At 35.4% G+C, this 12,140-nt stretch overlaps 1 protein-coding gene across 1 annotated transcript; it reads right to left on the reverse strand.

The window, feature by feature from the left end:
- Positions 1 to 4,009: 4,009 nt before the first annotated feature.
- LOC137650473 (uncharacterized) lies at positions 4,010 to 11,855 on the reverse strand. Its single transcript, XM_068383698.1, has 3 exons — positions 11,826 to 11,855; positions 6,534 to 6,658; positions 4,010 to 5,519 (listed from the first exon to the last, which is right to left on the reverse strand). The coding sequence occupies exons 1-3, from the start codon at positions 11,853 to 11,855 to the stop codon at positions 4,010 to 4,012; spliced, it is 1,665 nt and encodes a 554-aa protein (XP_068239799.1).
- Between the last annotated feature and the right edge of the window lie 285 nt (positions 11,856 to 12,140).

Below are 12,140 nucleotides of genomic sequence, written 5' to 3' on the forward strand. Positions count from 1 at the left end.
TGAAAGTTTCGTTCGCTTCTTTGCCTGTACCCGTTTTGCTGGAAAAGATATGCTGGTTTTTAAATGGCCACTTCCACTCAGATAGTTCAGTTGTCCGTGGTGTTCCGCTTGGTGAGGAGCTATAGTTTTCGTCGACGGGTTTACTGGAAAGTTAAGGTAGATATTACAACATCCCATTAATATGCTTTGTTTTTTACATAAACTTTAGCGTATTTTATGGAAGGCTATGACAAACATTGCAATTAAGTTTTCAAATACTCGTATGATTTGGTTATGTCTCCTCGCTTGTAGGTCTACATCATATTTCCGAAGGAGTTGTACGTAAGGCGCTGATTTATTAATATTCACTCTTTTAGACAAACCGCTATGAAATTTGTTCCATGCATTTTATTGTGTATCTTTATTTCAAATAGCATAGTGTATATAATCGATACGTATATATGCACATACACGTGCACACACATAGGCCTACATATGTTTATATAAGGGCTGATTTTCTTGTCCTATACAGCAATCATTTTATCGTCCAAATTCTCGGGCATTCAGCATTTTACACCGCATATTGCTCGTTTATTGTCAAATCCACATTATCGAAGCACTTAGATAATGAGATATTCTTAGGTTTCTTCTTGACAGCCTTAATATACTGAGTCTTTCGGGTGTCTTATGGAAGCTTGTTGTATAGTCTTGGGACCGCATATTTGAAAGCTTTAAAACCTACAGTAGACATAGCTTGGTTCCAATAATTTGAAATCCCGTGTAACTAGTCTCGTGTCAACACGATTTATTGGCTGCATATGTAGCAATTCTCTTAGATATTATGAAAATCCGCTTCTGATAATTTGATAAGTTTTATTACCTCCTCCAGCTTCGTTGCGGCGAAGGTTATGTTTTGATTGGCGTGTTTGTATGTGTCTGTCTGTCTCCGGGTTTGTGATTAGCATAACTAAAAAATTTATGTTCCGAATCTCATGAAATTTGGTGGGATGATTGGCCATGATCCAAGGACAATTTGATTATATTTTGGGAGTGATTGGGTCAAAGGTCAAGGCCAAGGTCACGAAAATGTAAAAAACGAAACTCAAAACACATAATCTACTGGACCGAATCTCATGAAATTTCTTGGTATGATTGGCCGTGATCTTAGGACAATTTGATTAGATTTTGGGAATGATTGGGTCAAAAGGTCAAGGCCAGGGTCATGAAAAGGTGAAAATGTCTTTTTGCTATATCATGGCCAATTTTTATTCAATTTGCATAAAACTAATGCCAAATTGTGCAAAATTTAATTGCCTATCTAATGATGTACAACATATAATCATGTCTTTACATCTTGTTTGTGTATTTATTCGTTTGTAAGCGTGTTTGTGATTCGCATAACTCAAAATCTATTTGACCTAATCTCGTGAGGTTTGATTGAGTGATTGGTCATAATATATATATATATATATATATATATATATATATATATATATATATATATATATATATATATATATATATATGTATGTGTATATATATATATATGTATATATTTGTATGTGTGTATATATATATACATATATATACATATATATATATATATATATATATATATATATATATATATTATGTATATTGTAATATATATATATATATATATATATATATATATTATGTATATTGTAATATATATATATATATATATATATATATATATATATATATGTATATATATTATGTATATTGTAATATATATATATATATATATATATATATATATATATATATATATATATATATATATATATATTATGTATATTGTAATATATATATATATATATATATATATTATGTATATTGTAATATATATATATATATATATATATATATTATGTATATTGTAATATATATATATATATATATGTATATTGTAATATATATATGTATATATACACATGTATGTATATATGTGTATATATAATATGTATGTATATATATATATATATATATATATATATGTATATATATATATATATATATATATATATATATATATATATATATATATGTGTGTGTGTGTGTGTATGTGTGTGGGGATGTGTGTAGCGGCATGATCAGGTTCAACTTCACTTGAAAGAGGACTTGGAGGCTATCACTGTTAGGGACGAAAAAATAGGAACATGCTTTATGAGTATCATGACAATCAGCTGTGATATGCTTTGGTAATGAATTTATATAGCTGATATATAGATAGATAGATCCATTATCTGCTATGGTCGCAAGAGGAATTAAGTATTTCATTGCCATGTGGCAATACTTGTTTATACCTGTATCTTTGCTTTCAAGCTGAGGGCCAGTTATTATTATTGTTATTATTATTATTATTATTATTATTATTACTAGCCAAGCTACAACCCTAGTTGGAAAAGCAAGATGCTATAAGCCCAAGGGCTCCAACAGGGAAAAATAGCCCAGTGAGGAAACGAAATATGGAAATAAATAAATGATGAGAATAAATTAACAATATATCATTCTAAAAACAGTAGCAGCGTGAAAACAGATATGTCCTATATAAACTATTAACAACGTCAAAAACAGATATGTCATATATAAACTATAATAAGACTCATGTCAGCCTGGTCAACATAAATACATTTGCTTTTATCTTTTCCACTTAGGCCTATTCTACTGTAAAACAATATTTTTTTTTTTTCACTGGCCTCTGGTCGAAAGGTCATACTAGGGATATGTAGCATTTCTTTCGTTTAAACTTGTTCCTTTTTATCAATTAAGAAAAGTTTAGGCCTAGTGCTGTTCTAACAGGAGAATGTCTTGTAATTTTGCCATCACTATCGTAATTCACAACAGTAGAAGTCTACGGTATTTACAATAAATTCAAAAGATATGGCAGAGGCAATACATTGGAACGTGAGAGAATACATTTACCTGGGGTCTATCACCACGGTCTCATCTTTTTTCAAAAATACTTGTTGTAGTATAAGGATGCTAAACATATTTATTCATATAATCAGAAAAAAAAATACATAAAAGAAATACTTTAATTTAAAAATGAAACATGATTAGGTCCATTAACGGAGAAACTTCAAAACGCGTTTCCCTGAAGTGAGCTAATATTGATTCTTGGAGCTGCCAGTCAAATTAATTCCTCCAAAGTAAATCCTTCTCTGCGCGCGCACGTCCTTACTACCTCAACCCACTCGCTTGCACTCATCCGCTAAGAGCTTTCGTCGTGGCGAGGCCATTTGTAAAACCGTGAAATAGATGAAAGCTTCGATTTCGAAATGTGGCACAAAAACGAAATTTGGTCGTTGGGAATTTCTTGAAAAAGACTAATTTATTTTTTCCATATTCGCTTTAGCTTGTGATTGATATTTCCTTCTTAGAGTAATGAACTCCATTAATTAATTTTCCTTCTTTTATAGCGAGTTTTTCATTCATAAAAAAATTAAATGGATAGCCAATTTCATATGGCAATTTCTTCAAGTGGTCTGCATTTCTTTCAAGGCCTGGTTAGATATTCATCAGCAAAATTTTCCCCTTATATTTCCATTCATGAAAATATCATTTGCTTGAAGATACACCAGCAACGGAACGTTAATAATACGCACACTACTAAACTAATTTTTCTTTTTGAAGCGCGTAAGCGCTGACTCGCAAGGGTGCCCATTTAGCTCTGAAATGTTTCCTACTATCTGATTACTTGGGCAAAATAATTTTAACCAATCAGCTAGTAGGAAACTTTTCCGAGCTAAAGGGGCACCCCTGAGAGTCAGTGCAAAGGCGCCTCATTAAAAGAGAAATAGAGTATAAATATAGTATTTCTGTTATCAGTTACACACTCATGAGAATGAGTTTTTAGCATAACAATATCCCTCCTCACCATATCCATCCATCTGATCCGTTGACACCCCCACACTCCTCCTCCCCATCACTGACATGTTTTTACTTCTTGGTTGGTTCCACCTCTTCTCTTATTAAATAGCTAAAGTATCTCAGATGAGCTTCCCTAGCCTTCTCCTTTACATTTCATATGCCATAGATCATTCTTATATCTTGACTCTCCATCCATTCCAGTAGTGATATTCCACCAATCCATGTCGCCATAATCATCTCGGTCCTTTCCAGTAGTGCTATTCCAGCAACCCATCTCGTCATCCTCATCTCGGTCCTTTCCAGTAGTGCTATTCCAGCAACCCATCTCGCCATCCTCATCTCGGTCCTTTCCAGTAGTGCTATTCCAGCAACCCATCTCGCCATCCTCATCTCGGTCCTTTCCAGTAGTGCTATTCCAGCAACCCATCTCGCCATCCTCATCTCGGTCCTTTCCAGTAGTGATATACCACCAATCCATGTCGCCATCCTCATCTCGGTCCTTTCCAGTAGTGCTATTCCAGCAACCCATCTCGTCATCCTCATCTCGGTCCTTTCCAGTAGTGCTATTCCAGCAACCCATCTCGCCATCCTCATCTCGGTCCTTTCCAGTAGTGCTATTCCAGCAACCCATCTCGCCATCCTCATCTCGGTCCTTTCCAGTAGTGCTATTCCAGCAACCCATCTCGCCATCCTCATCTCGGTCCTTTCCAGTAGTGATATACCACCAATCCATGTCGCCATCCTCATCTCGGTCCTTTCCAGTAGTGCTATTCCAGCAACCCATCTCGCCATCCTCATCTCGGTCCTTTCCAGTAGTGCTATTCAAGCAACCCATCTTGCCATCTTCATGTCGGTCCTTTCCAATAGTGCTATTCCAGCAACCCATCTCACCATCCTCATCTCGGTCCTTTCCAGTAGTGCTATTCAAGCAGCCCATCTTGCCATCTTCATGTCGGTCCTTTCCAATAGTGCTATTCCAGCAACCCATCTCGCCATCCTCATCTCGGTCCTTTCCAGTAGTGCTATTCCAGCAACCCATCTCGCCATCCTCATCTCGGTCCTTTCCAGTAGTGCTATTCAAGCAGCCCATCTTGCCATCCTCATCTCGGTCCTTTCCAGTAGTGCTATTCAAGCAACCCATCTCGCCATCCTCATCTCGGTCCTTTCCAGTAGTGCTATTCAAGCAACCCATCTTGCCATCTTCATGTCGGTCCTTTCCAATAGTGCTATTCAAGCAGCCCATCTTGCCATCCTCATCTCGGTCCTTTCCAGTAGTGCTATTCAAGCAACCCATCTCGCCATCCTCATCTCGGTCCTTTCCAGTAGTGCTATTCCAGCAACCCATCTCGGCATCCTCATCTCGGTCCTTTCCAGTAGTGCTATTCAAGCAGCCCATCTTGCCATCCTCATCTCGGTCCTTTCCAGTAGTGCTATTCAAGCAACCCATCTCGCCATCCTCATCTCGGTCCTTTCCAGTAGTGCTATTCAAGCAACCCATCTTGCCATCTTCATGTCGGTCCTTTCCAATAGTGCTATTCAAGCAACCCATCTCACCATCCTCGTCTCGGTTCTTTCCAAAAGTCTCTCTTCTTTTCTCCCAAGTCCCCAAGATTTTGCACCATATAACAGTATGAGCCGGATAACTATATTATAAATATTCACTGTGAACCTTAATTGCATTTTTTCTCCAAAACAACTCCAGTTACTTTACTCATTTTTTTTCCCGTATTTTAAACTATGTATTGTATCCACGAAAGGAAAAAATGGCTGTCTGCAGGGCTAGACATCCATTTATTGCTGTTCTGTTTTGTCAGAAATTTTCATTTTTAATAGCTTTGGAAATAAAACTTTTGTAATATATAGTATTCCTTTTCCAGGATATAACTTGTTTTATCAGCTAAGTTTTTAAAAGCATTTCTGTCAGAACAAAACTGCATAAAATGAGAGTCGCCAGGGGGTCTATCAAACATGCTATGGCTGCCCTCTCTAAGTTTAAATAACAAATTTGGCTAGTCAGAGACGAGGACAGTATTCTCTTTTAATAATTTCACCCAAAAGAATAATGTTGAATCCTTTTTATTTGCCTCTATCCAAGTCACAATTTAAATCTAAGACAGTCTGTTTTCCATTATTCCTGTATGATCATCATTTCTTAAATCTGGCCTATCTGGAATCATCAAGAAACTGACTATTTAGGGATTCCCCTCTCTATCATAGGCACGTTATCCCTGTGTTTTTCTCATCCTGAATCTGTTAACGTTACCAATAAGACAAAAAGTATTAATTCTACTTAATTCTTTTCACTTTTCCTTTCATGGCTATGATATATATATTTATGCTCATCCTGTGTCACTCGATTCTTTTCACTTTTCCTTTCATGGCTATGATATATATTTTATGTTCATCCTGTGTCAGCTAGCATGATTTCTACGTACACACACACATATACAGTCAACCATCTGTGATTGTGGATTTCTTCATCACAGTGTTGATATTCCATACATTGAGATCCACGTAATATTTCAAATAAAATTTTAGTTCTTCGTATATCATCGCGTTTAAAACTAGTGCACACAGCCCAACGTTTTCAAACCACCAGGACTTCTTTGCACCTTGACTTCGTGCTTTTTCCCTTTCCCTCGCTGTACAACACTTACCTGACTGACTGCCTCACTCTCCCAGCGTCCTTCATCGCAAAATATCTCTCATAAGTGTTCGTCAAGCAACAAGAGCTGTTTCTTTTCCCATGCATCATTTTTCCTTTGTAGCACTGAGGACACATCTGAGAACGTGTGATATGCCATGCAGTTATGTCATTTCCTCATTAATCCATTTTAAACTACAATTATTTTTCTAAATACCTTCTCTACATAAAGATGTGTGAGAGAGAGAGAGAGAGAGAGAGAGAGAGAGAGAGAGAGAGAGAGAGAGAGAGATCCCTTTGTATTTGTAACTAAAATTCATTTTTTTTTTTACAGCAGCGTTAAGTTACATGTCTGTAACATAAGGATTTGGTGCATAATGTGTATCTCTACTTCACGCTTCATGTGCTATACTAAACGCTACTGCTTTGCCTTAAGGATTGCATCATTCGGCACAAAATTTCTTCGTAAAGGTAAGTGTTATTGTACTTGCTTTGTGCAAATCTTTATTTTTTTGTGGGGAGGGGGGCCTGTTAATTTTCATAGGGTATTCGTATATTCATTGTATTGTACTGTACAAGGTTGTGGGCTATGTATTAGGTGACGAGCTGGTAGAGATGCGAGACGAAAGCAGAGATCACTTAAGAGTAATGTGTCGTCTCGCCTCAGCTAGTTAAGCAGTACTGTAGTGATAGTACTGTACATTTATTACAGTAATGTAGACTACAGTATTAGCGAGTGTTATTAGTTAGGAACCGCAATCTTTTGTTGTTATATATATGATGGCATGGTAATGACTCATGCATTATGAGTCATCTTACCTTGGACTAGAGCTGTTAGTAATGCGCAATTACCTTTTTAAAGTAATATAAACTACAATAGCATAATAGAAACCACATGAAAAGAATGTAGTGCTGTAAAGTGAGTTATTTGGCATGTTAATCAACCGTGCGTCTTCAGTGGTTATTTGTTTCCAGAGCTATGAGTTTGACTCACGCTAGGGCATCAATGATATCCCCCTTTTTTTTTTTCTCAGCGAGTATCTCTTTTAACCTAATCTCCACAAAGATGGAGGGGTGACTGTGTATATATATATATATATATATATATATATGTATATATATATATTATATATATATATACAGTATATATATATGCAGATATACAATATATATATATATATATATATATATATATAGGTGTCTATATATCACATATTTACACCTATAAATATATATACACACATCCACACGTATGTATGTATGTGTATATATATATATATATATGATATATATATATATGATATATATATATATATATATATATATATATATATATATATATATATGATATATATATATATATATATATATATATATGATATATATATATATATATATATATATATATATATATACATATATAGTTTACATTTACTTTCAAGAATTCCAATACATTTTCTATTGTGTTTACATTGAACAGATGATGATAAATCACAACTGAAGATGCAAAATATTTGAAAAAGAAATGAAAAAGTTAATTTTTCTATGCATAATTTTTCAAAGAGCACTCTAATATATTATTAACAACTGACACGAGACCCCCCCCCCCAAAAAAAAAAAAAATATCATGTTTTCAAACAAATTGTGATTTTTCATTTGTCAACGCTCTTACATGAAATCATTTGTTTGCTGTACTCACTGGATTTCGTGGAAGTTGAATGTCTTCAAACTGTTACCTCCGCTAACGAAGTTCGAAGGAGGTTATGTTTTACCCTCTGTTTGTGTGTTTGTTTGTGAACAGCTTCCTGGCCACAATTTTAATCTTACATTAAGGAAACTTGCAGGGATTAACTGTTATGTAAAAAGCTGAAAATTATTAAATATTGGAAGGTCAAGGGCACGGTCAAGCAAAATATCCAATTCACGTAATCACCCATAAGTTTGGATATCGTTGTCACACGGACTTCAAACTTGGTTCATATTTGAGTATATGAAAATCCACGCCAAATAATACATACTAAGGTCAGAGGTTATGGTCAAGGTCAAGCAAAAGTTCGAGAAATAAGCTGCCGCGGCAGAGGTCTGGGCTCTACTGAGTGCCCTCTAGTTATATTTGTGAATCTATGCGGTGGCAAAAAAAAAAAAAAAAAAAAAAGTTCTATGATTCATAATCATTGCAGTAACTCTCTGAAGCTCTTTTTTATCTCTATCTACATATGAAGTTTTTTAATTAAGAATGTTAGTACTATACGGAACATTTTGAGAGAGAGAGAGAGAGAGAGAGAGAGAGAGAGAGAGAGAGAGAGAGAGAGAGAGAGAGAGATTGAGTTACTAAAATTTAACATATTAACAAAAACTATCCTTAACACCAGTATATACAATTTTAGAATCAAATTTAACCTAAGTACATCCCTCTATCGAAATTAATTTTAGGTTTTATATAATAGAAACACAATTGGTTATAATGGAGATGATAACAGGGGACTAATTGAAAGTATGCACGACTAGGCGTTGGCCAAATATGTTTCCTTCAGGTACAGGAATAATACAGTTGATTCCAAGTATTATTTTCCGTATCCGGACAATTCTAAAACAGTTGTTCGAAAACAGAAATTTCGGCAACAGTTGTTCGAAAAGTAATTGTTCGAGTCAACAGTTGTTCATAAAGTAATTGTTCGAGTCAACAGTTGCTCGAAAAGTAATTGTTCGAGTCAATAGTTGTTCGAAAAGTTATTGTTAAAGTCAACAGTTGTTCGAAAAGTGATTGTTCGAGTCAAAACAGTTGCTCGAATTTAGCAATCAATCGATAATCATAACTATAAACAATTGTTCGAAAAAATAGCCATAAACAGTCGTTCGAAAATAATCACCACATTTTGCTTTTATTATGAGAAAAAAAATAGCAGTAGTGTATACATAAGAAAGGAAACAATAAAATGTACAATAATTTATATTCTGTTTAATTCACTTTAGATATGCCCCAACTTTAAACTATCTGAATGTTTCATTCATTCAATTTGTTTATGGATGTATGTATGTAAACTAGCTTTAAGTAACGTATTCTGTTAATGTTTTCAGTTTTACTTCCATATTAGTATTAGCGAAGTATCATGCAAACCGTATTGGAGTATGTCAGGTGTTGTTTAAGTATAAGAGTATGTCAGTTGTTGTTTAATATGAATCATGTTATTACAGTTTATGCGATCCCTACCATTTTAAGTTACTCGTTTGAAGTTGGTGTTGGATTACATCAGGAGTCAGCATTAAGACCATATGCAATCCCTGCCATTTAAGTTACTCGTTTGAAGTTAGTCTTGGAATACATCAGAAGTCAGTATTAAGACCAATTTGTTTGTGTTGGTCTTGGATGTGTTAAGTGAAGCGATCAGAAATTTAGAGTTGTGGGAATTGCCATATGCAGATGATTAGGTGATGACTGCTGAGAATGGGGAAGACAGAGAAGGGTGGTAGAGTGGCAAGAAACTTTGGAAAGGTGTGGCTTGAGGATGAATGTGGATAAGACTGAAACCATGGTGAGCAGTAAGGAAGGTAGGGACAGGATAGCCATACATGAAAGTAGAGGAACAGTTATAAAAACAGGTGGAGCAATTTAGATACTTGGAATCAACTATGAATCAGGAGGGAGGATGTGAGGCTGAAGTTGAAAATTGGATAAAAGCAGCATGGGGAAAGTGGAAGGAGGTAGATGAAATGGTATGTGATAAGAAAATGCCCATCAAGATCTATAGCTCAGTAATAAAGACCAGTGTCAAAATATGGATCAGAAACTTGGCCTATGAGACGAAAGGGGAAAGCAAAGCTTGAGAAAACAGAGACGTGAAGGTTAAGGTGGATCATGGGAATATCAGTTTTAAACGTTGGAAAATGATAAAATAAAAGAATGGCAGGTATAGTGAAGATTTCTGAGATGATAAGAATGTCAGGACTGAGATGGTGGGGGCACGTGTTAAGGATGGATGTTGGGGAGGAGTGAGGAGGGCTTGGGAGGAACCTGTTAGGGTGAGAAGATCAAAAGGGAGGCAGAGAATTAGATGGAGAGATAAAAGTGAAGGTTGATAGGGAGAGAAGAGGTTTGGGGAAGAGGATGCCTTTGATTAAAGGCATTGGAGAGGGCACATCAGGCAACCGACCCCTTAATGTAGGGATAACGGTGGAGATGATGATGATGATTAGGTGTTATTCCTCTCTTACCATCAAATATTTATATATTCTGACTTAAAGGTGGATTTACACGGTCGAACGCTTCGTCGAACGTGGTTCGTCAGACAAGCGTTTGAAGTGATGTTCGAACGTGTGAATGGGGTATTTGGTATTTTTCATGGGTGAATTTAATTCGTGGTGGAATTTCCACGAGGGAATTTTTGGGGGTAGAATTTGTGGAATCTTCGTTGGGGAATTTTCCATGGGTGAATATTTCGAATGTGGAATTAACCATGGGTGGAATTTGCCATGGATTAAATTTTTGTGGGTGGAATTTGTAGAATCTTCTGTGGGGGAATTTTTTTATGGGTGAATATTTCGTATGGGGAATTTTTCATGGGTGAATATTTCGTATGTGGAATTTATCGTAGGTGAATATTTCTTATGGGGAATTTTTCATGGGTGAATATTTCGTATGTGGAATTTATCATGGGTAGAATTTTCGTATGTGGAATTTATCATGGGTGAATATTTCGTATGTGGAATTTATCATGGGTGAATATTTCGTATGTGGAATTTATCATAGGTGAATATTTCTTATGGGGAATTTTTCATAGGTGAATATTTCGCATGTGGAATTTATCATAGGAGAATATTTCTTATGGGGAATTTTTCATGGGTGAATATTTCGTATGTGGAATTTATCATAGGTGAATATTTCTTATGGGGAATTTTTCATGGGTGATTATTTCGTATGTGGAATTTATCATGGGTAGAATTTTCGTGGGTGGAATTTACCATGGGTGAAATTTACCGTTGGTGGAATTTTCCATGGGTGAAATTTCCATGCTTGAAATTGTCGCTGCAAGAATTTTCTGTGTAAAATTTTCGCGGGAGGAATTTTCTGTGTGAAATTTCCGTTCGTTGACGGAACTTTTGGACCACTCTGAACTCCCTTGTGTATCGATTGTGATATTTTTCTTCAATGCCAATCAAATTTTTTCCTATTATTTGCAGTTGAATATATTGGTCGTCTTTTTGCTCTACAACTACTTACCAGGAGTCTCTTGCCTGACTTTTACTTACCAGGAGTCTCTTGCCTGACTTTTACTTACCAGGAGTCTCTTGCCTGACTTTTACTTACCAGGAGTCTCTTGCCTGACTGTTCTGTCATGTTTTGTTCCCTGACGTTGTGTATGTTGGCAGGAGATTAATATTATTATCATTACTTGCTAAGCTACAACCCTAGTTGGAAAAGCAGGATGGTATAAGCCCGAGGGCTCCAACAGGGATAATAGCCCAGCGAGGAAAGGTAACAAGGAAACTTCAAGAAAAGTAATTAACAATTAGTATAAAGTATTGTAAGAACAGTAACAACATTAAAGTAAATATTTCTTATATAAACTATAAAAAAACTAAAAAAAATAAGACCAGATATAAGATAGAATAGTGTGCCCGA

Source organism: Palaemon carinicauda, chromosome 12, assembly GCF_036898095.1.
Source record: "Palaemon carinicauda isolate YSFRI2023 chromosome 12, ASM3689809v2, whole genome shotgun sequence".
Lineage (NCBI taxonomy): Eukaryota > Metazoa > Arthropoda > Malacostraca > Decapoda > Palaemonidae > Palaemon > Palaemon carinicauda.